At 38.7% G+C, this 22,246-nt stretch overlaps 1 protein-coding gene across 4 annotated transcripts; it reads right to left on the bottom strand.

The window, feature by feature from the left end:
* Positions 1-65: 65 nt before the first annotated feature.
* On the bottom strand, positions 66-22,029 carry YTHDC1 (YTH N6-methyladenosine RNA binding protein C1). 4 transcript variants are annotated; one of them, XM_085310004.1, is made up of 18 exons: positions 21,900-22,029; positions 20,263-20,352; positions 17,850-17,951; positions 16,889-17,217; positions 16,405-16,759; positions 14,873-14,962; positions 14,322-14,375; positions 13,596-13,690; positions 10,445-10,553; positions 10,228-10,345; positions 9,112-9,196; positions 7,196-7,362; positions 4,611-4,693; positions 3,170-3,206; positions 3,037-3,076; positions 2,871-2,933; positions 1,283-1,417; positions 66-493 (listed from the first exon to the last, which is right to left on the bottom strand). In XM_085310004.1, the coding sequence occupies exons 1-18, from the start codon at positions 21,925-21,927 to the stop codon at positions 269-271; spliced, it is 2,205 nt and encodes a 734-aa protein (XP_085166130.1). In that variant the 5' UTR covers positions 21,928-22,029; the 3' UTR covers positions 66-268. The 4 variants fall into 4 exon arrangements, with proteins under 4 accessions (XP_085166130.1, XP_085166139.1, XP_085166145.1 ...); XM_085310013.1 differs by lacking the exon at positions 14,322-14,375; XM_085310019.1 differs by lacking the exon at positions 20,263-20,352 and having other exon boundaries at positions 21,900-22,028.
* Between the last annotated feature and the right edge of the window lie 217 nt (positions 22,030-22,246).

The following is a 22,246-nucleotide window of genomic DNA, read 5'->3' on the forward strand; positions in this document are numbered from 1 at the left end:
ATTAATCAATATCTACATTCTTAACTGTTTCCCATTCTGCTCCAATAAAAACGTCAACTCGAGTGTCAGCTTTGTGTATTCTATTTTTGGCCAATTTGAGTTTTTCCAGTTCGTAGTTCACTGCATGCTTGGAATAAAGAGGGTCATTATAAATCCTTCTACACAACGAACTTTAAGGAGACAGCTGAAAATAAAATGTACTACTTGTAAACACACAAAAAAATACAAGCTTTTTTTTTGTTTCAAGTGACCACTGGTTCCAGATGGATTATCTTCGGTATCTACCTCTTTCACCTCTGTCTCTGTCCCGGTCACAAATCCTCTCTCTCTCTCTTTCCCGATCACGGCCTCTGTCACGTTCTCTGTCTCTTCTATTRTCTCTGGGACGGTCCCGCTCCCGCTCTCGGTCCCTCTCGCGAGGCCTGCTTCTCCGACCGCTGACAACTGCTTGCGTGCGGCGAAGAAAATCGTCTACTCTCATATCGTAGTCATGCTGTGATGAAAGGACAGCTCTGTTTATTTTCTTTCCTATATTAATATCCTGTCCCCACCCTTATTTACACAACTAGTTTAACTTTTGAGAAAGCCATAAGAAAGTCAAGTGTGTGTGTACACATACATATAAAAACTTATGTCCAAAGCCTGCATTAATTGACAGCTGTAGTACAAATTTGTTCTTCCATCTTCAGGGCAGCATCAGATATCTGTGCTTCCAAATGCACGAAGCAGAAAATGTTGGTACTTGGCATTTGAACCCCAACCTCTACAAGAGACCTGAAAGCTAAGCAGCCTTCAAGGCCAGCCAACATAATTTATTTGCTTCAGGATCAGCCCTAGTTTTGATGTGCTTGTGTAAGTTACAAAACTCAAACTTTTCTGCTGATAAAGAGAAAATAACTTGTTGTGTGTAAATGCAAGTGATGTTACAGTCACATCCTTATTCAAATTAGGCTTCAGGAGGAAAAGTTCACAGCCTGATGACTGGAAACCATTTTGACCAAAAAACACCATGAAACATCTCAATTTAAGAGAATGTCCTGGGAATTCTGCACTTCTGTATCACCTGTAAGAGAAGAGCTTTTCAAAAAAAGCTGGAAGTCTCTAGTCAGTGTAGAAAACTGATCCTTCAAAGGAAAACCAAAACGCACTGTTAAGACCTGTACTTTCAAAGACAGCAAAAAATTTTTAAAAAATTAGGCTATACATATACACTCAAATTTCCTCCCACTCCTGCTCTGTCCACAGACTTCTCTCCCCCTCCTCTGCCTTTGTGGACACTTACTACTCGTTTGTCTCTGTATCTTGCTTCATGTGGTACAGGATGATGTCCTGAGTATGGAGGGTGAGCTTGAGGTGGAGGTGCATGGTGCTGATAGTAAGGGTGATGGGGCGGCTGCTCCATACCTGGATACGGTGGCTACAAGAAAGTTATATGAAGTTTGTTGAATACTCCAAAGCAAGAGTATGTACACAAAGCATAGTGCTGGAAATTAAGAGGCAGAAGTCATCTTTCTTTCAAGTGGAAAACTTGACACCTAAACATAACATTACACCTTAGTGAAAGTGAGGCAGAATATTCTAGTGAAGTCTGCATGCTTTACTACTTCTCTACCAATGCTTATTTAGAAGTTTGCTCCCACCACCAAAAACAAACAAAAAAACCCTCAACAATTCCGAAAGACACCTTGTTTCCCTAGCTGCCTCGAAGTGATACTTTAAATAAGCATTTGCTAATCAATTTTGCCTTTAAAAAAGTTCTATGGATACAGAACGAAGCTTTTTGTCCAGACCAGCACAGTCTCACTACAAAGAGACTTTAATGCCATTCTCTAAGGAAATATTCCTATTTTAAATGAACAAGGTTACACTACCTGACAAGTAATTTGACAAAAGGCTACTAGATTTTTCTTTTTAAACAAGACATCTTTTGGCTGTTCCCTTCCACCTCCTTTATCAGAAAGGCCTTTATTTCAGTTATCATCAAAGTATCTTTGCTAGCATTGTGGTTCAAAAACAAAGTAGGTGGAAGTGCTGGACTTCAGGATAACTACTTGAACAACATGCAGAATGGGGAAGAGGCAGAGAAATGATGGGAGGGTCTCGATGGTTAACTCTGTTGGAAAAACTATCTTCCTCCCAGTCTGACAACCTTGTTCATTTCCTTGATTTATGATAAACAAGAGTTCTGTTTTAGCCAAGAAAAGTAAGAGGCTACAGCATCATTTCCACATCTAGCAATGCCTTTTGCTCGTTTACAGTGTACACAAGAAACAGGAGAGAGACATTTATATTCACTCCATGACTGCTAACAAAACAAGACTTCTTTGAATTATACTGTTCAGTACATTCTGCTACTTCCCTGCATGCTTCATTGCCATAGCCAAAAGCGAGCCCCAGCACAACACCTACAGCATGCCAGCCCATCCTATGACCATCTGCAGCAAGTCCACCTCTTTGATGCATTTGCTGTTTGAAAGAAAGCCAATTACTGTGAATACGTAGCAGAACACAAAAATGCATCACATCCTTTTGTGGGGGCTACAAGGGGGTTCTGTTATTTCTTCACAGCTTTTCAGTTTCAGCAGGTTTGAACTAAGCAACATTCCTGCTGCCACACTGCATGCGAGAATGCTGGGCTACTGATGACAGCAAAGAAAAACAAACCAAACAACCCCCAAAACAACAACCCCTCCCTCCCAAGCTCAATATAAGTAGTCCTTCCTCCCCTACAAATTTGACATACATCACAGCAAAGACACATTTTAGCGAAAGGAAAGAGCTGAGTGCAGATCACACATAATAGGCACTTCTAGAGGGGAATGAAAAAGTTGTACTCTTTAGGCAAAAATGGAGCTTAACAAGACACAAACCATTCCTTGCCATGGTGGTGGTGGTCCCATGTTGTGGAATTCCCTCACGTAATCATTATAGGACTGAAATGAAAGACAGTAATATTAATATATGTGATGAGTGTTCTTTGGAAGTGCTGAAAGTTGAATGTGAAAAGGTCCCCAAAGCCAGCATGCACTAACTTACCCCATTTAAAAATACATCTCGGCGAACTCCTGAAAATCGTCTGTTGGGAATAAAAAATTTGTAGAACTAAATCCAAGTTATCCATACAGACAAGCTACCAGGGCATAAAATGAATAGCATGAACACACCTTACCTGTCTACTTCAGGATACCTGGGATCCTTTATATACCCTGTTCGAACATCAAGCATTATTAATCAAATTTACTATCTCATGAAAACAGTCTTAAAAAAAAAAAACTCATTAGAATCTATCTTCCATTTTGTATCATACACCAAGTTTCATATATCTGCCATTAGCTTCAGTTTCAAAAGAACTCTCAAAAACTCAGTTTTCTTCTTTGCTATAGACAGTACAGAAATACAGTTCATTGTAGTAACCCCCTCCCCAAAAGATACATGCCCTTATGAACTTGCACACAGTACAAACAGGGACTTGAAATTTATTCGAACAAGTTGTCTGGGAATGCTCACAGCCTTTGAAGATATTGTCCCCTGGTAGTCTGTGCATAGCACTTACTACCTATTAACCATCTATTCAGTGGGAAGGTGTTAAACTAGGCAACTCTAAATTCAGTTTCATAACAGGTTCTGCATACAAAACCATTAATAAAATTAAAAATAAAGTAAAAACATCTGTAAAAGTCCCACAGGGCAATGAACTGTTACAATCATAGTAAGTTGTTGGAAGTAAACCTTTAACAGCTCAGCAAAATGATGCAAAACACTAGCCATGCTTCTGGTGCCAAAAAAAATAAGGCTTCTGTACTCTGCTACTTTTAAAGTTTTGTTCTGTACTCCAAACAGTGGTCTTGGAAAGCCATGGAGCAGCAACAACATTCTTTTTGTGCCAGAGAACACAGGCATTGCTGTCAAGTAGGATATAGGTAAGTGCAGGTTCTTAAGAAAGATGTAGAAATCTACTACGGAAGTAACGGAATATATATTTCTAACAGTAGTGAAGTAAGACTCAGTGGATTACAACTGACCAATTCCTAATTCTTGCTTTCTGAAAAGGAAAGAAACCCTGCAATATTACCAGCATGGCCGTTGCACTATCCTTATAAAAATTTTTATTTCTGGAGAACAACAGAACTCCTCTTCCAAATCCATCATTAGACGCTCCTTATAAAGTGTAACAACCCCCCCCCCCCAATCTTTTTAATGTCAAGCCCTTAAAAAACAAACAAACAAAAAAACCACCCCACCACCTCTGGGGGGAAAAAACAACAACAACAACAAAAAACCAATAACCAAATGTCTACCATTATCTCTAAACATGGCTTGCTAGTCAGGCAATCTCAACTGACTTTACTGACTTTCCTAACTGGAAATTTCTGATAAATGTTTCAATTTGAAGATCAGTGCATTGATAAGTAGGTCAAGATAGTTCTAGCAACTGGCAGGCATTTCAACTACCTATATTAACAAAGCACTTGAGAGGAGCCACAATAGCAAAAGGCTGAAAATTTTACACAATCTCTCTCAAACTTTACTTCTGCATTCACGAGCACTCACTGAAAAAGAGAACACATCTGCGAATTGGTGCACACAAATCTTCATAGTAAGATATTAACCTGGTCTTTGGTGAAACTCAGGAGGATAGTCAATCCTTGGTTTCTTTCTGCTGTTATGAATATCATAATCTTCTGGTCGACGCCTACACAAATTAGATATTAGAGATTAAACAAGGTTGCTTGGAGCATTCGTCACAGCAGAATACCTCACAGGAATAGCTTGAGCTGCCCAGGATCTGCATTTAATCATTTTAAATTTCACTTGCTTCAAAATATCCTATAGCTTTAAACTCAAATACTCAGAAACAACAGTCAGATTAAATACCTTTCAATATTAATTTCTGGCCACAGAAGTTTTAGTAGTTAAGGAAGGAATTCTACTCAACGATATCTCAGTACAAAACAAAGCAAAAAAATTTGTCAAAATAAACTCAAACTTATGCTTTAACATTATACTTCCAACATTACATTTAGTGTCAATCTATCAGATAAAAAAAGATTTACAAAACTAAATACAGTTAAAATAGACTGTAAAACGTAACATTATGTTCAGCAGGCATAGATTAAATTTGCTAGCTACAGGGCAAAGAACACTCTTTCAGAACATTATAAATGAAATCATGTACGCTTTGCAAACTTGATTCTCTTACTACAGCCTAACTTGGTAGAACAATAACATAACTTCTCATGATTTCTATTTTAAGCAATTTACCAGTTAACGCATCACTGCCTTTTACAAAACTTTTAGGAATATTTAAGCTTACTAATAATTAAAATAATTAGGGCTCCTTTCTATACCAGCACAGCTCTCTCAGAGCAGGTGGTATCGTTAAGAACTTCACCCCCCATGGAGGAAGTTTGTTTGTAGAACATTCCAGTTGCTCTTATGTCTAATAACAAACTGGAAACCAACTACTAGTTTCATTCCAGCATGATACATAAAACTTAATGGGAGGCTTGAACGCTAATATCGAAGTGTTTTTAAACATTCAGCTACAAAATCACTTTTCCCCCATCAGCAAGTATAATTTCTTATGACAAAAGGCATTAAATAAATACTTTAAATCACTTAATTGCTGTGCAACTTGCTCAATGAATAACAAGCTAATGTAGCTTTCCTTTTAGTTTTATAAAGTAATTTCTCCACGCCCTTCCCAATATCCATTTTTAAAGCCCACCATACCCAGTTACTAAGTTTTTTAAAATGAAAGCAGATTCTTTACTCTGAGCAAAAAGCCCCCAAAACAAAGCAGTTGCATCTACAGTAAAATCAGATCAAGAAAAATAAAAGCTGGTGTAAAGAATAAACATACCGCTTTCTTGTAGTTTTGAGAGTGCATTTACGACCGGTTTAAAATATGATAGTAACAGTTCATATAGTAGTCCAACTACTGACTTTAAGCTGTAAGCCACATACATAAATGGAGGCCCTGGCAGGCTTGAGAAGGTGTGGTGGTGTTATATGTATATTTGCAGTCCATTGCAAAACCTTCACTTGTATATACTTTATTGCACTGGAAACCTCTTAGCTTAACTTCAAAAGCCATCTTGGTGTTCAGTCCTTTAATGCCAAAAATAGGGGGGCGCTGCCAGGTTTCCTCCTACCTACTCGTTACAGTGTCCTTTTTTAAGCTCAAGGAAATGGGGACTCTTGTTGTGTATCTGTACCTACCACAGGACGTTTCCACAAAGAGGAAACTTAACCAAGGTTTCAGCCCAAACCATACATCAGTCTGTATGCAAAGTGGCTACACAGGGAAATGGTGTTTGGCAGAAGGGCTAATATCAGTTCTTTGCAAAGACTTCTCCAATTCTGTAACAAGTTATACCCCCTTTTTTCCTGGATAATGATGTTAAGTTCATATAGCAGTGATCAATAACCATGTCGATCCTCTAAAAATACTTTAAAAGTCCACAGGTACTGCCAGCATCTGGAAAGGTTGTATATACAGACACAGCAACAGCCATTCTTTTTGGTTTGTTGCCGGGTCTCCAGGGGCCACTCGATCCCTTTTGGAAAGGACCTACTGTTTTCAGAAGCTCAGCAAGATGTGTGAATTCAGTGGTTACATGTTAGAGAATATTTGGCAATAGGGTTAACACATCACGGTGACACAATTTGAAACAGTCCCAATAATGCTCCTCTTGAATATCAAAATAACTTAAATATTTTATCCTCAAAATGAGGCGGCATCTTCTGCAAAATTATAAGTGATCCTTATAAAAGTCCCATATTTGATAAGGCTTATCCAGAGACACACCTGAAAGAAAAGGCTTTTACAAGATATTAACACATTTTTGGCATATAAAGATTTCCTTCTCTCCATCTAGCCTGCTCATTATAAATCCAAGCTTACCTACAGCTAACATTACATGTTGCATTATCTCAATAAAGGATCTAGTCTAAACTAGGCAGCACTTTAAGAGCTTTTTTCTGCAAAAGCAAAAGATCCCCATTTTCCTCTTGAAAAATGACAGACCAGGGAACCATGTGAAATCCTCAATGAAGCCACAAACTTGTCCATGCAGCTTGATTTGAGGATTTTCTCTCTTCTTTATCGCAGGAAAAGCTTGGACGAATCACATTCCTCCATCACGTTATTCTGACACATGTGCCTATTATCAGTCCAAAGAACGTTTCTAACCTTCCCACGTCCCGAACGGGGTCTCGACGGGATGGGCGTCCTCTTGATCGGGGCTGTGAATGCATTCTTCTCTTGTGCCTCATTTTATGAATGACTTGATACAAGTCAATACTTTCATCAGGAGGGAACAGAAGACAAAGCTGGGTTCCACATTCCGGCTCAATTTCCTAGAATTAGTTAGAAGTTCAGTAGTGGTTTAAAAAACCAAAAGAAAAGAAAGTCTCCCCAATTACTCTGACAACATACATTAGAAAAAGGACTCTTTGAAGACCTTTCAGCATCACTAGAAACAGAGTAAAATATACTTATATTACCTTTCACTCTTTAGGCACAATTTAGTATTTTTATAAAATAATCCAACACTTGGGGCAACCATATCTTCCCATGAGATTATACAGGCCACTTCACTGCTTTGCTATAAAAATCAGAGGACTGTTTTTAACCACAGAGAAAATGATAGTCTATTACAAAAAATAAGCAACACAGAGAAAAAAAAAACCTATTCTAGCTTCACACACAAAGCCATGGCCTAATGAAGATGACTATTATTTGAAAATGAATGCCTTGGAGTATGACAGATCCATGAAAACAAGCTCAAAGCTTGATAGCAGTCAGAAAAGGCAAATCAAATGTTCAAGATTATTACAAAAGGAACAGAGAACAAGTAAATCACAACACCACAMTGAAAATCCGTGTTCCACCCACACATTGAATACCAGGTGTGGTCCTGACCCCTTTCTTTAAAAATGAAAAGGAGGGTGGGGGAAAATAAGGACAGCTAAGCATATGGAACAATTCCTAAGGAATGACCGAGCAGGTCAGGGCTCCTCAGCCTAGAAAAGAGTTGGTGGGGTATGGAAGAGAAATAGGGGCCATCAAATGAAGCCAATAGAAGCCAGGCGTAAGATAATCCAAAGAGTTGCTTCTTCCTTAGGCTGAGCAGCATGCCTGGGGAATGCCTTACCAAAGGATGTTGTAGACATGAGATGCTCACATGAATTCCAAGGGAGACTGAAGAGTCCCCAGAAGAGAGGTCCATTGGGAGTTATACAAAATATAAATGGGTAAACCACAACCACTTTGAGAAATAACTCAAATTGAATAGCTGGAAGAACAAGCATCATGCAATTCAATGCTTGTCCTGTACCYGACGGTAGCACAATTTYATAGAAACAAAAACACACTGACTACAACTCTAGAGTTAGGTGGACACAACATTTAAACATCTTTCCTTGACCATTTAACAGAAACTAAGTTAACTGAAATATTTTTTGTATCACACTGAATTTGAACAAGAGAAAAAAAAAAAAAAAAAAAAAAMAGTTCTACATCTGCTACCCAAAACAGTGAAAGTGAACATGTGCTGAATAACTCAAGCAGAGCAGACTCTACATTTTCCATACATTATGGGTATTATGCAACTCCCATCTTGCTTTAGGAAAGTGAATCCTATTGAATTATTTTAATCAAAGCTACGTTACTCCTGATGACAACAGCAGTAATTGTACTCTGGGATATCTGACAAGACAAAGAGCCACCTCACTTAAAATGTATAGGTATATACTTTGCAATGGTACAGTCCATTCCCTAAGCAACACAGTAGCTAAGAAAAACAATGCAGAAGACAGTTGAGAATTAATTCTTAAAAACCAATGCTGTAGTGGTTTGGACATCGTACAATGCAAGCCACATTACATCTGGATCCTCAAATATTATACAAATTTGCAACATCAAATACAATTTATTGCAAAGACAACAACAAAACTGGCATTGTATTATCTAAGTGCCCTTGCCACTAGACTTCACAGGGAGGAACTGATCTAAAAGACTCCTAGTCTTCTGTAAGTACAAAGCTGTAAGCAAGCACTAAAAATGTACTACTGAAGAGAAAAGAGGGTGAAAACAAAAGAACAAACCTGTCCATCGCGTCCAATCTTTACTGGCTTATGTTCATTCCAAGGATTGGTCAGGTGAGCAGATTTAGTGAAGGGTAATTCACGCCTAAATATGCAAGTGGCATCATTTATAGTTTTGTCTCCATTCTTTATAAAAAAAATGCACACAATACGATATTGCACACAGAATAAYCTCATAGCCTTTGCACTAACAGGACTCCAAACGAATAATTTATGCATCAGTAACAAAAGAACTAAAGACTGCATTTTGACTAATTCCAGTATTAATTATCATAGTCCATACTATGACTTCCTATCTTTTTAAAAGGAAAGAAGTTAAATGTGAATATGCTCACCTGTTTTTATGCGAGGTAGTAGCTACACGTATACTTCATAACAATATCACTGAAATACAGGCTTGTGCGAACTGATCTAACTTTTTGAAGCCAGCCCTGCTTTGAGCTGTAAGTTGGAATCCAACTTTCAGATGTTCTTCCTGATCTAGGTTTTTCTACAATTTGAAGCCTCACCTTTTCTGTTTTCATTTTTTTTGTCAGCGCAAATGCTTGTGTAATCATGCACTGAATTCAGAGGACTGACATAGCTCATTCTCTTTAGAACCTTTTCTTAAAGATATACTCAGTTAAATAAATGAAGTTACTGTTCACGTTCCATCTATTAGAAAAATACCAATAATATTTCATAAATTATTTTAGAACAGTAATGTTTTGTTTAGTCAGATTCTGAGGTCTGACTGAAGACAGAACTGTCCTTCAAATCTTTTTCTGTTCTCTACAACCATTCATTCAAGTGAGCAGCTCATTTTACTCAAAGACTTCAGAATATAATTTTCTAATTTCAGTACAAGAGACCAGTGAAGGAACACAACGAAGTGTTAAAAATCTCTAAGTGACTAATTTGTATACACAGGAAAACATTTGCTATACCACATGTATATGTATAGCACTGAGTCTCAAACTCAGTAACACAAGAGTAGGGATGTGAAGAGGATGGACAGCAGCCCTCTGGTTGAACTCAAGTTTTCAAAAGGATGCTGCCAGCACTCTCAAGAAATACACAGAAATGAGATTATAATGCCTCATAACTAAACAGCAATACAAATTAAATATTATTTACCTGCAAATCCAATCAATTTTAAAGACACCTCCCAACATTTTTGCATTCATTCCTGCAGGCAGCACCCAGTGTATAGGTGATCCTCCATGATGGGACTCTGAAGACAACCTTGCAAATCCTGAAGGATTTCATAGGAATTGTAACAAAGACAACAGAAAAGCTACYGCACATAAAAGCTCACTTTCACTTACCTTGATAAAAGCTCAGTTACACTTACCTTGGAATTTGCCACTCTCTCTTACAGAAAATATCAAAATTACACTCCTCGCTGATCTAAACGCAGCATTAAGCTTCTTTTCATTGACTGGAAGTGTTGACCATACTCCCTAAAACAAAACAGCCCACCCCGCAACAAAATATAAGAGTTAATCCCAAGTGATTTAGCTAACAGAAGATTTCAGGTATGTACTTGAGGTGGGAAAAAAAAGACCAAAATACTGTTCTGAGATAAAACATCACAGGTGGCCGAAATAGAGAGACACATTTATTACTACATTCAGTCCCTTAAAAAAAAAAAAAAAAAATTAGCCTGCCTCATGATTTAATGTGTAAAACACTGCTTTTTCGATCTTTTCCGAGCACTGTAGATGCATTTAGATCACCCATAAAGGCTTTATTTGTAATTATGATGAAAAAAACAGGAAACCCCCGATCTTTATTATTTTTAAGTTGTGCGACTTTGGGAGTTGATCCTTACAAAGAAAAAAAATGAACACAAAGTAGAACAGCACAGAAGGATCTGTGCAGGAGGACAGATAGGTAGAGCTAAATAACTCTGATGATATAACAGGCTAGTAGAGAGCTTGCAAGCTTTCTAACTCTTTYAGTGAATAGACAGAATACGAATGACACCAGAGCAACATTTTAAATTGGCAAGACAGCCCCAAGCAGTTTTTTCCAGCCTCCCCATCCCCATCTGCCAGGTCATACCTTTTCCCTTATGCCAGACATTTGTGCAGCCATGCACAAAGAAGTCCTTCACCACAGACAGAAGTACCAATTTGGCTACAGAATAACCAGTTTGTTGCATTGCTTTTCAGCAAGATCAGCTCCACAGTCCATTTCCTTGTGCAAACTGGGAGGAGGAGCTTAAACTGGTTTAGTATGCTTAAGTTTCAACCTCAGAATACAATCTTGCAGTCGGCTGCTACCAAAGGAAGTGTTCTCCCCACTTCCCTTTCTTCTTAAGGCATTCTTCACATTCTGTTCTCTATCCAGTCTAGTACTTGTCTGACCCTTTGGAAATCCAATTCACTGGAGCTGAGTCGGAGAACTATCTTTTCCCCCACTGTTATTAGCTTTCCATCAGATTTATATTCCTTTAGGCTGTTTGYGGAAACCACATTGTGAGTTAGAGCAATTTTCATGCTGGCTCCAGCACAAGAGCCAGGTTCATTTACAGGAACTGCAGTGGCAAAGCACTGATGTCCACACACAGACAAAGCAACCACTCCAACAGCTTTAGGCACTAGTATGCTTTTGCTGCCTAAAGCATAGAGGAGACTGAACAGTTGTTCTACGATAAAAAGCTAAACTAAGGATCAGTCAGCTTTGCTACACAGACCAGACTCAAAATGGAGGAAAAAATAAATAAAAAAAAAATGTTCAGAAAGTTACATTTTAAGATAATAGGTTTAATGTTACTCTATTTTAGAGCAGTTTCCTTAATAGAAGCTTCTGCTTCACACATATTATGTAACAGTAAATCAGTTTTTTTTCYTCCACATCCTTTTCCAAGCACTTAGAATGCAAATACAAAGCAACAAAAGTGGCTTGGTGCCATTTCTCAGCAGCTGAAATCCAGTGCTCTAGAATCCTTTCCAAGTAAATTCCCTTGCACTAGCTCTACCATACAAACATTTTTGCATAAGGGATCCTGGAACCAACTTTAAAAAATTATTCGTTTTTACAGTGTTAGATCTTAGCCAAACCCACCTTCTGAACCTGCTCACAAGCACACTGAAATGAAGAGAGACAAAAGGGAGAAAATGCAATCACGGCCTACTCGACATAGGCTGGTTTAGGATGCTATTAAACTGACTTTGAAGGAGGCAGGGGGGAGAAGATGGCTTAGTCTGTGTATTTACACAGAGTCTAGCAAGTGATCAAGGACCCAATACCCTTACTATCTTTGAGGATTTGGTGGATTGCAAAGAGGTTATAAATAATTCTGCACTCTTTCAAGTGCACTTCCATAGCATGACAAAACTTAGTCACCACASGGGATATGGAAACTCTAGGGCAGCTGATGGATACTGACAGAACAACAGTTTTAATACATTGTTGTTTAAATTTAACACTGGAAGCCCAGAGAAACAAATCCTGTGCTCCAATGAGCAACATAAAAGCTCACAGAATTTCCTTACTTAGAGGAGCAGTGATCATGATGATACATCACCCCTCTGAACAGTACTCCTACCAGAGGCATCTAAACAACGCTGTGGCCTACGCAAGGTTCATGAAAAGTCAATCAGTTTGGTACACTTGAGCCAATCCAATGGCTCAGCATCACCAAGTGGAAGTGATCCCGCATTGCTTCTCATACTCTCGCTGCTTATCTTCTATCAGTTATGGTACTCATCTGACTGTGGAGGAAGAGTTAATACTAAAGTGCAAAATCCAAAGGAAAACAACCAAGGCACTGAAACGCAAAGCTCCCCCAACTCAAGGGAATCAGCAAATACATGCTGATTCTGTAAGCCAGATTTTGGTAGTACAGTTCTTATAGTAGCTTCTGACAAGCTGTAAAACCTTTTATTTATTTATTTTTTTWAAAAAAAGCACAAGATCTTATTTCAGAATTTCTGAATAAACATGCAAATTGTTTCTTTATTACAATAGTCTAGTCTACTTTTTTCAAGAGTTTCAACTCAGTCTTGCCTCACAAAAATAGCAACATTGCATACATTCATTGTATTTTGCAGCTCTTCCTGGATACATCTTTACAGCGAGCAGTTTTACAAAAAAGTACTATCTCGAAGCAAGCATTAGGCAAAGCACCTCRGAGATTCCACAAGCACAAGAAGAAAAGAATCATTTTTACATAGTAGTAAGTTGCTTGAATTAGCTCTAATGCTATCCATTGCCAACTGTTCCCTCAAGAGTCTCAGTGGCAGATTAAACTCCAGTCTTAGCTCTCACACAGGTTAAGCTCCCTTTTTAATCGTAGTCTGCCATGATAAAGGACTGATAGTCTAGAAACTTCTCCGTGTTATAATGGAAGTCAAGTAGCGAGCATCAAAAAATAAAAAACCACCAAGCAGCAGTAGTTATTCCATATTTGCCTCTGCCAAGATTTGAGTGGTAAAGACTATATGTACCAGCACACTTTCCTATAGTCAAATTAGCCTGAATAAAATTTAACATACCTTRGCTTTAGCAAGCGATACGTTTTCATGGTTATTACTCTTGATGAGAAAAAATCTTGCATCTTGGAGAATGTATTTAAGTTTACTTGTTTGGTCTGAAAAAACAAAGCGTCAAATAAGCTAAAATGTAAATATTTACATAAAAAAGAACCCCAACAACAACAAAAAAAAAACTTTGTTGCGAGTGTAGATAGTTGGTATCTTCAAAAAATACTGTATCCCACCCAGTTCCTACCTATAGGTCAAGATAGTCAACCACCCCAAAATTTGAAGGTTTAGACCACAAAATGTGAAGCTTTAAAGGAGTAAGGGAAACCAAATCAAAACTAAAACCTCAGTACTTAAGGAAAAAAGAAAAGAAACAAAGAAAAAAAAAAAGCACCCTTCAGTGATGTTCCGATATACAGGATTTGTATCCTTGCTTAGAAATCTTTGGACAATCATTGGGAAACATTTGTATCAACTGAAGTCTTCCAATACAGTATTCTGAGACATTTCTTTTTTCAAAGGCATTTAAATTTTTTGCTTTGCTGTCTCTGCAAGGAGCAAAATAATGGAACTTTCTGCATCTCACCCTCAAAACACGCAAAATTGTTATGTTATGCTCATAACGATAAAGTGCTCAAACTGAATTATATCGGAACATTACTACTTAGACATAATTTAATGAACAGAGACAATGGTTTGTTATGGGGCATGCATTAAAAATTCAAATTTAAATGATACCTTTTTGGACAGCACGAACGGAAGATGATAATTTCTCATGCTTCTTTTCTGAACCTGTGTTTAGCCAAAGTACATTTGTTCAGATTGAGCCTTAATAGAGATAATATACAATTTCTACAGCCTTGTCACATACAATTTTCATTCATGACAAATTATGCTTTCTGGCGCGCACCCACACACACACAAAAAAAATACTGTTCAATGTGCACGAGTGTTTTGCTTTATTTTTTGTTTTTGGGTAGTTTGGTTTGAGTTTGTTTTTAAAATAGTATTTGAACAGTTTCCTACTCAGAAAACTAGTCACTGAATCATCATCTTCCAAGTTTAAAACAAAAAAGTGAAAATACCACTTAAGCAACGGAATAGCATTAAAGTAACAAGAAAGCCTACTTCCCCCCAAAGGTATCCACACACAACATGCCAGAAGTCAATAAYCAAACTATAATCAAGCTACATACCCCATAAATTTCTACAGTCAGTTAAATTTATTTTAGTTTACACAGTAAGATTTGGTGCAAGTCAGGACAACAAGCAGTAAAAGGGAAGAATACCTGCATATGATTCTGATGCAGAACTTCCACTTCTGTCAAATACAATTGGAGAGATACCTCTGGCTCGTTTCCTCTCCTTCTTTTTCTCATCTAAAATTCCCCAAAACAAATAACAGCAGTATTGTAAAATTCAACCAGCAGACAAAATTAAAATAATAAATCTTGAGACAGGCAAACAGTATCTGTACTGATTAAGTTAGCATTTGGCTTGCACATGAAAATCCCAGTTGCTCTCCATAATGCTCCTCCAAAATACCATGACCAAAATAAGAAGACACTAATTATGCAAATTTTTCATGCACAAAAGGAAAACAAGTATCACACATCTAAAAATTCCACGCAAAGGTATGGACAGAATTAATTTACAGGTTGTTTTACTACTGGCACTCTAGTTCTCCTCTTCAACCTTTAGCCAAATTTGAAACACACACCACCCACTGTGTTGTGACAATGACACTGCCTCCTGTTTGCTCAAAGCTCAATAAAATGGCAAGAGGTATGAAAACAAAGTGTTGTGGCACATAGGCAATTATTTCTACTCTCAAAAGAGTTGCATTATACTACAGAGCTTTTTAAAATTATTATTACAGCCTCACTTATATTAAGTTACATCTTCCTGTTCTCTATTTCCAGATAGCAGAACTTAGTCAAAAGACTGGTGCTAAGTTATACAGGAGGACCACCTATGCATACTTCAGACAAGACAGCTATGCAAGAAGAATCTTAACACAGATGTAAGCCTTTCTCTTACCATATAAAACTGTATCACATTAAACTCTCCAGTGTTTCCTAACTATATTACAGAGATCACCTTTTTCAAGGCTCACTTAATCCAAACATTTTATGTCTGTTTATATGGAGATAACTACAGGGAAAAAAAAAAGAGCTATTATGCAAAGAAAGGGGTTTGCCATGAATCCGCAATTTTCTGAACAGTGCAGGTCAATGACATTAACATTTCATTTCTTTAAGTCAGAACCAATCATAATAGACAAGTGCGAAGCAACAGTTTCTTATTTCCGCTTAAAGTATTTTTCTGGTTTTAAGCTCGTCTTAGTAGCTAATCGTTTCAAACTAAGTTTTGACTTTGATTCTGAAAGCAGCCAGTACTTAAGATGCAGCTATTTAATAAAATCCCTTCTTCAGGAAGCTAGTGCTTTTTCCTTGCACCACTCTACCTAACCATTCATCTAGATCAATGTAGAATAGCTCACCACCAGCTTAAAGTGAATTGTATAGAAAACTAAGCCACAAGATACATAAAGGAGTATTAACTCTAACGTTTTAAAGCATTGAATAGCAAAGTTGAATCAATCAAGTACTATGAACCTTCAGCATGGCACTCCTGAAATCCACACATCTCAGTGTAAAAGGACACCACTTCCCAGCATAATTTTCCCTTGCCTGTTGATATTTCATTTTACTTGTGCTTCCAAGGGTTAGTTTTGACGTTGGTCCTGAAGTAATATTGTAAAAGCAACCTAACTTTTAATGGCAAGGAATTTCAAGTTAGTGTGCTAAAMGTTACCTACCTGATGCCTCTGAACCGGAACCAGATCTGACTGACCCATCTGTGAAAGATGCAGATTCAGAATCAGAATCACTGGCTTCACTTCGTGTGTCATAGTCATTTCCTTCCTTCTGATCTCGCTCATCCTGTTCATATTCTTCTTCATCCTCCTCCCCATCTTCTTCCACCTCTTCATCCTCCTCCCCTTCATCATCATCWTCTTCCTCCATTCCTTCCTCTTCATTCTCTGTATTGCCTTGTTCAGAGGAGCCACTACTGCCAGTCTCGTGATCTGAGCAATATTCCTCAGAATTCACCTCTTCTTTGGAAGAATGGCTGGATCTGCTTGGTCGTCTATCCATATCATGTCTGATTCTCTGATGTTTAAAGAAAAAGTGAATCAGCAGTCATATAACATTGTCAGGATGCACACACAGTCCTAAGAGAATGTGCCTTATAAAAGTCTCATAACTGTTTTATTATAAGGCAGCAAGAACATTTACTACCTCTGAACCATCTGGTGTGGAAGACTTTGCCCTTCTGTCAATATCCCTCTTCCGCATGCAAGTTTTTTCTGGTTGTCCTTTATAAGGTTCCCTGGAACTGCTTGACATGCGTGTCTTTCGATCACCATCTGGACGCTTGTTTCTATCCGACCTCTGATATTCCTCATTCTTGTATTCTGATACTGGCTTTCCTTTCGTACTCACTATTCTCTTGTTACTGCTAACTGACGAACTAGGTGGCTTTGGCATCATTTGCCTTGAAGAATGCACAGAAGGTTTTTGTCTTTTGCTTTCAGCATTTTCCATCCTGTCACTTTTTCTTTTTGATCCTTAAATAAAAAGAGATACCAAGTTCAATGTTATTTTGTATATCAAACTGTGCAGAAATGCCTACTTCCTCTATATTTGCTATTTCCCCCATCAAAGGTAGCATCTTCTGGTTTTAAGCTTCATCTTAGTAGGTTTTTTCTACAACGACATCCAAAACTGCTCATTAGGAACAACTGATGATCTGAAATGAATATGATTTTAAAATAGCAATCAATTTTTTAGGCTTTGATAGGCTTTAATGCATTCCAGATTTAATATATGGGAACATTAATTCCAATGCTTAAAGGATTAGCCTACAGCAAAATTACCAACTGAGCTGGAATCAGACTTCGAAACCCTCTTGCTCCCTTTCTGCTTCACTTCACTGAACCAAAAAGTACAGTGATTTTTCTATCAGCAAATACATTTATAAAGAAACCAAACTCAGCAACTCCTTTTGAGACAAAAGGAAACCAAACTAAATGTTTGTTCAGAAAGACAGGTGAAAAAGTAGACGCTGATGAAAAAGATTTTCAGACCTCCTTCCGTCTGTGATTCAGATTGTAAGAGCTGTTACTTCAAAGACTTTAATCTTGTTATCACAGATGTTTTTACTGCCTACTTTCTTGTAGGACCTTCACAGATCACCTACCCTTTTTCTCACTTTTATCTTGCTCACTATCAGGGTTATACAACTCATCATCTTGGTCAGGAGCATCAGTCAAAATGTCATCCAGAACATTCAGTTCACCATCTGAAAACAAAATACTTAAAGTTAAAAAAAACACTGTAAATAGTCTGAAGATGCCACCAACAGTATAAGTATTTACAAACTGAAAAAATTCCCCCACTTTATCAATCTGAAACACTGAAAATTAAAGTTTTGATTTTTTTCCACAACCAAAAGGATCAATCAAAGCCAACACAAGTAGTAAAATATGTTACAGGATGCCCTTATAAGGTCTGAGTTGGCTCCTCATGTCACACAAGCTTTGCAGAAYAGCTGACCTACAAATGAATGGCTTTAAAAAAAAGCCTGTGAAAAATTAAGATGAAAGGGAGAGTAGGAGGTAGCCTGAATGCCATAAACAGAGAGGAATGACCTCTGTCTTCAAAAATCTGATGAAGAACTTCATCAATTTATTTCTCCTCCTCCCCCACTATTTTTGTTGTTAGAAGGGGGAATTTTTTGATTCACCACAAGGAGAGAAAATTCAACAGGACAGAATACGATAATAACAAGATCTTAAACCATGGTGCTCCACTGAAGAGGTGGAAAGAGGTACCTATTTGCTCCATAATTAATTCTGAATTGCCCTGAAGAAAAACTAATTCACTCTGACCAAAAAGCATCAAAACTTCAAGGACATTAATGCTTAGAGAAGCTAAATGACCACACCTGGTCACACAGCTTTCTAAACTTGTCACTGTTTCCAACTATGCTTCAATCTGAAACCCATAAGAATAGGTAGCAATTCTGGTAGATGAGGGCTTCATCAGATAGGACTGCAAATCTATATCCCAGGCGCTTTCAAAATGAGAGTGAACTAAGCATAAACATGCAAAGGGACAAATAATAGGAAAGGTATTAGCTTCAGAATTTCATACTACTCCTCCTGAACTCTGGAATTCTTAGCTCTTTCACTGTATATTACTATCAGCAATGACACTTTCTGCATTTACTCATTTCAAAGAAAGCAGAGCAAACTCCAAGGATTCAGCTAGTTGACAAGATCTCTAAAAGATGCATTGTGTAAGGACTTTGTGCTGGACAAAAATCAGGGGTAAAGCAGCAAAAAAAAAATCCTCTAAATTTGGCAACCTATCTCAAAATCCTGAGTAGAAGTTATATACTACGATATTAAAGAAAGACATAATTCCCCCATTTCAGAAAAAAAAGTTAATATTATCATTTTATCTCTGTGATATACTCCTGAATACGAGTTCAACATAGTGTGCTAGCTTCCCTGTTGGCATTTCTTTACTTCTCTGGGGAGAAGAATGTAGAAGCTGTCATAAAACCACATAGTTACTGTATCTAATGCAAAGGAAGTGGTGTAGAGAGGTGGATGGAGCCTTTCACTGGCAGCTTGCCATTAGAGGACATTTAAATATGACATGAAGCTGCATCATCACTCTCTTGGGAAAAGATTTTTACATCTGTTGGCAGCTATAGCAGCACAAATATTTACTGGGGATATTGATGAGAGATGTGACACCCAGATTCCTGGCTGTGCAACTGCTAAATATCTGCTGCAACCCCATGGCTTGAACTGTCCTTCCCCACAGGCAAGTTCACATAAAAGATTGTTAGTGGAGACCATGAAAGAGAGGTGTATTAAGATTAGACTATTCAATATATCACCATACAAGAGCACAAACATTGAACCTCAGGTTTGTTCTACTTGTGGTGAGGCAACAGCATACTCGAGCAAACTAGATTTACCTCAGCTACTGCAGTAGCATTCAGAGGTGTTAAAAGATTGAGGTATTAGCTGACTCAGAAATAAATGAGAAAGTAATGAAAATTCAACAAAGGAAGCAAGCTTGGTACAGACTCTCTAAAGAATCCCTTCAGAGTTAGATGACCTGATTTATAGTTGGAACCTTAAGCAAGCATTCAAAGGAAAAAGGCAGATGGGATCCCCCCCAATACACACACACTCACCCCCACATAAATGTATACATTTGACCCCTAAGAAATTGCCAGGCCTATTTAACAGCCTGATGACATAAAAAGGCAGTCTGACCATTGGGTTCTCTTCTCCTTAAGTAAATTCCATGAGGTAATTCCACTAACTCAACTGTCACTGTGAGCACTGAACCTGATTAGCAAGATAAATTGGTTTAGAGAGGGCATGATAAGCATCAGGAAAACAAAAAAAAGGAAGCATGAAATGGGTAGACGGACAGATTTCTTACAATTCATGAGTACAAAAGGGGAAAGGTCCAAATGGGTATCTCTTCCATTTCACTACAGATATTCCCAACTGTGCCCTCCTGCAACACATCTTGTGTTGAATTCCAGGCTGTGTTGGACTCTTCCATGAACAATTTTAACTCACCTGAAACAGCAAAAAAGTAACCCAGGGAAGGTTTTTTTCTCTGCTGGCCATGAGAGTTAAATCTGCTCAAGGAAGGGTCCAAACATGCATCTGAGTTGGCAAAAGAGAGGGTATAAGATCAGGAGATTTAAAGCAAAAATGACAAGCAAGATTTATTTCCAGTTTCCCAAAGTAGTGAAATAGCATTTATATTCTTGAAGGAGCAAAGAAATAATTTCACATTTACAGTAGGGACAAGTTCAGTTACAAATGAAAGTGCATTAACAGTTGCTAATGAGTAATAATCAGACCTCCCATAGGGGAGAAAATTAAAAGCAGATTAAAACACAAAACAAAAAATGTGTCTCAGTTGCTACCCTTGTCTTGGTCATHATCAGCAATTAAAAAAAAAAAAAAAACTCAAGCTAACATGGATAAATTGTGATATTAAAACAAATTGGCAAAAGACAATAGTAAATATTTCAATTTCTCTGCTCTTCTCCAATGGAAGCTCTAGCCTATCTGAACACAGTCCAGTCATATCATAACCCACAATTCTTACAATATTAATGCTAAGAACTAAAAATTAAAAATCATTTTACTCACTACTGCTAACAAAATAAACTGATAATTTTTAACATGATCTAATTTCACATAGAATACTAGACATAGTAAACTTTCATCACTCTGAACAAAAGACATTTCATGGTACCTTTCCCACAAAGTCTTCCATGAAATGCATCCCATGGAAATCCAAAATAATGTAAGCCAACCCACACCATCAGAGTGATCCTTTACCTTTATTCTATAATTAATAACAGCAACGTAACCTGCTAATTATAACTAGTTACATTGCTAGCCACCACACAGCAATTTTCCACAGTTAAGTTACATTTTCATTCATTAAAAATTTGATTTAATGAAGACTGACTTATAGTTTTCTCAGAGAAAACGTACATATCATGTTAGCTTCTGCAGACAGTGACATTTAGGAGCGTTCTGAATAGATGTTACCCTGGAAATGTTCAATTCCCTTATTTCAAGCATGTTTACCCATAGTGCCCTGTAAGCACAACTGAGTCTGGGTAAGATAGTAAAATTGAGCAGAAAATACCACAAAACGCTTCAATGCAAGCTTCTGATTGCAAATATTACAGACCACATTCCTTCATGGAAAATCCTATTTAAAAGAAAAAATAAATAAGAAAAAAAAAAGGAAGGCTAGCCATCCGAGGAGAAATAAAAAAAAGCTGATGCTTTCCGTTAAAAAATAACCAGCAGAGAATGACTGCCAATAATGGAGAACTTGCTGCCCGTGCACTTATTCGCGGCCCCGCTGTTCGAGTCACCTTGCCCTTAGCGCGCCGCCGCCAGGCACCGAGGACATCCCTCAGCGCGCCGGCGGAGCTTTTCCCCACAAGCAGCGCCCCGCCGGGCGCCGGCACGTCCAGCGGCTGCTGAAACCGCCCGCAGTGGGCGCCTCCCGCCCCCACCGCTCTCCTCACGGAAGCTCCCCTACACCGGGCGAAGGCCCAGCGCCCGCAGTCGCGCAGGCCGCAAGGAGGGGCAGGGGGCCCAGGCGGCGGGGCACCTCCCCCATACAAGCAGACACCCCTCGCCAAGCCCCAGCCACCGCCCGCGGCGCCGCCGGCGGCTACCTTTCTCCTCCCGGCTGTCCGCCGCCATCCCGCCGCCGCCGCCGCCGCGACGCGCCGAGCGCCTAAGATGGAGGCCGGCTCTTCCTGCGCGGAACGAGTCCCCCTTCCCACAGTGCACCGCTTTGTTTACGCTCCTTGCGTCATAGCGCGGTGGGCGGGAAGGACTGCAGGAGGAAGAGAGGGAGAGAGAGAGAATGCGTCCCTGGCGGCGGCGCATGCGCAGTACCGCACCCCGGCGTGGAGGTAGGGGAGGGACGTGCGCGCGCGCGGCGGGCGGGGCGCGCGCCCATAAGAGCGTGGCGGGGCGCATGTGCCGCGCTTGCGCGCGCGGCCGGTGGCCGGCGTGG

Source organism: Rhea americana, unplaced genomic scaffold (genome assembly GCF_003343005.1).
Source record: "Rhea americana isolate MKP2758 unplaced genomic scaffold, rheAme1 scaffold_107, whole genome shotgun sequence".
In the NCBI taxonomy this organism is placed as follows: domain Eukaryota; kingdom Metazoa; phylum Chordata; class Aves; order Rheiformes; family Rheidae; genus Rhea; species Rhea americana.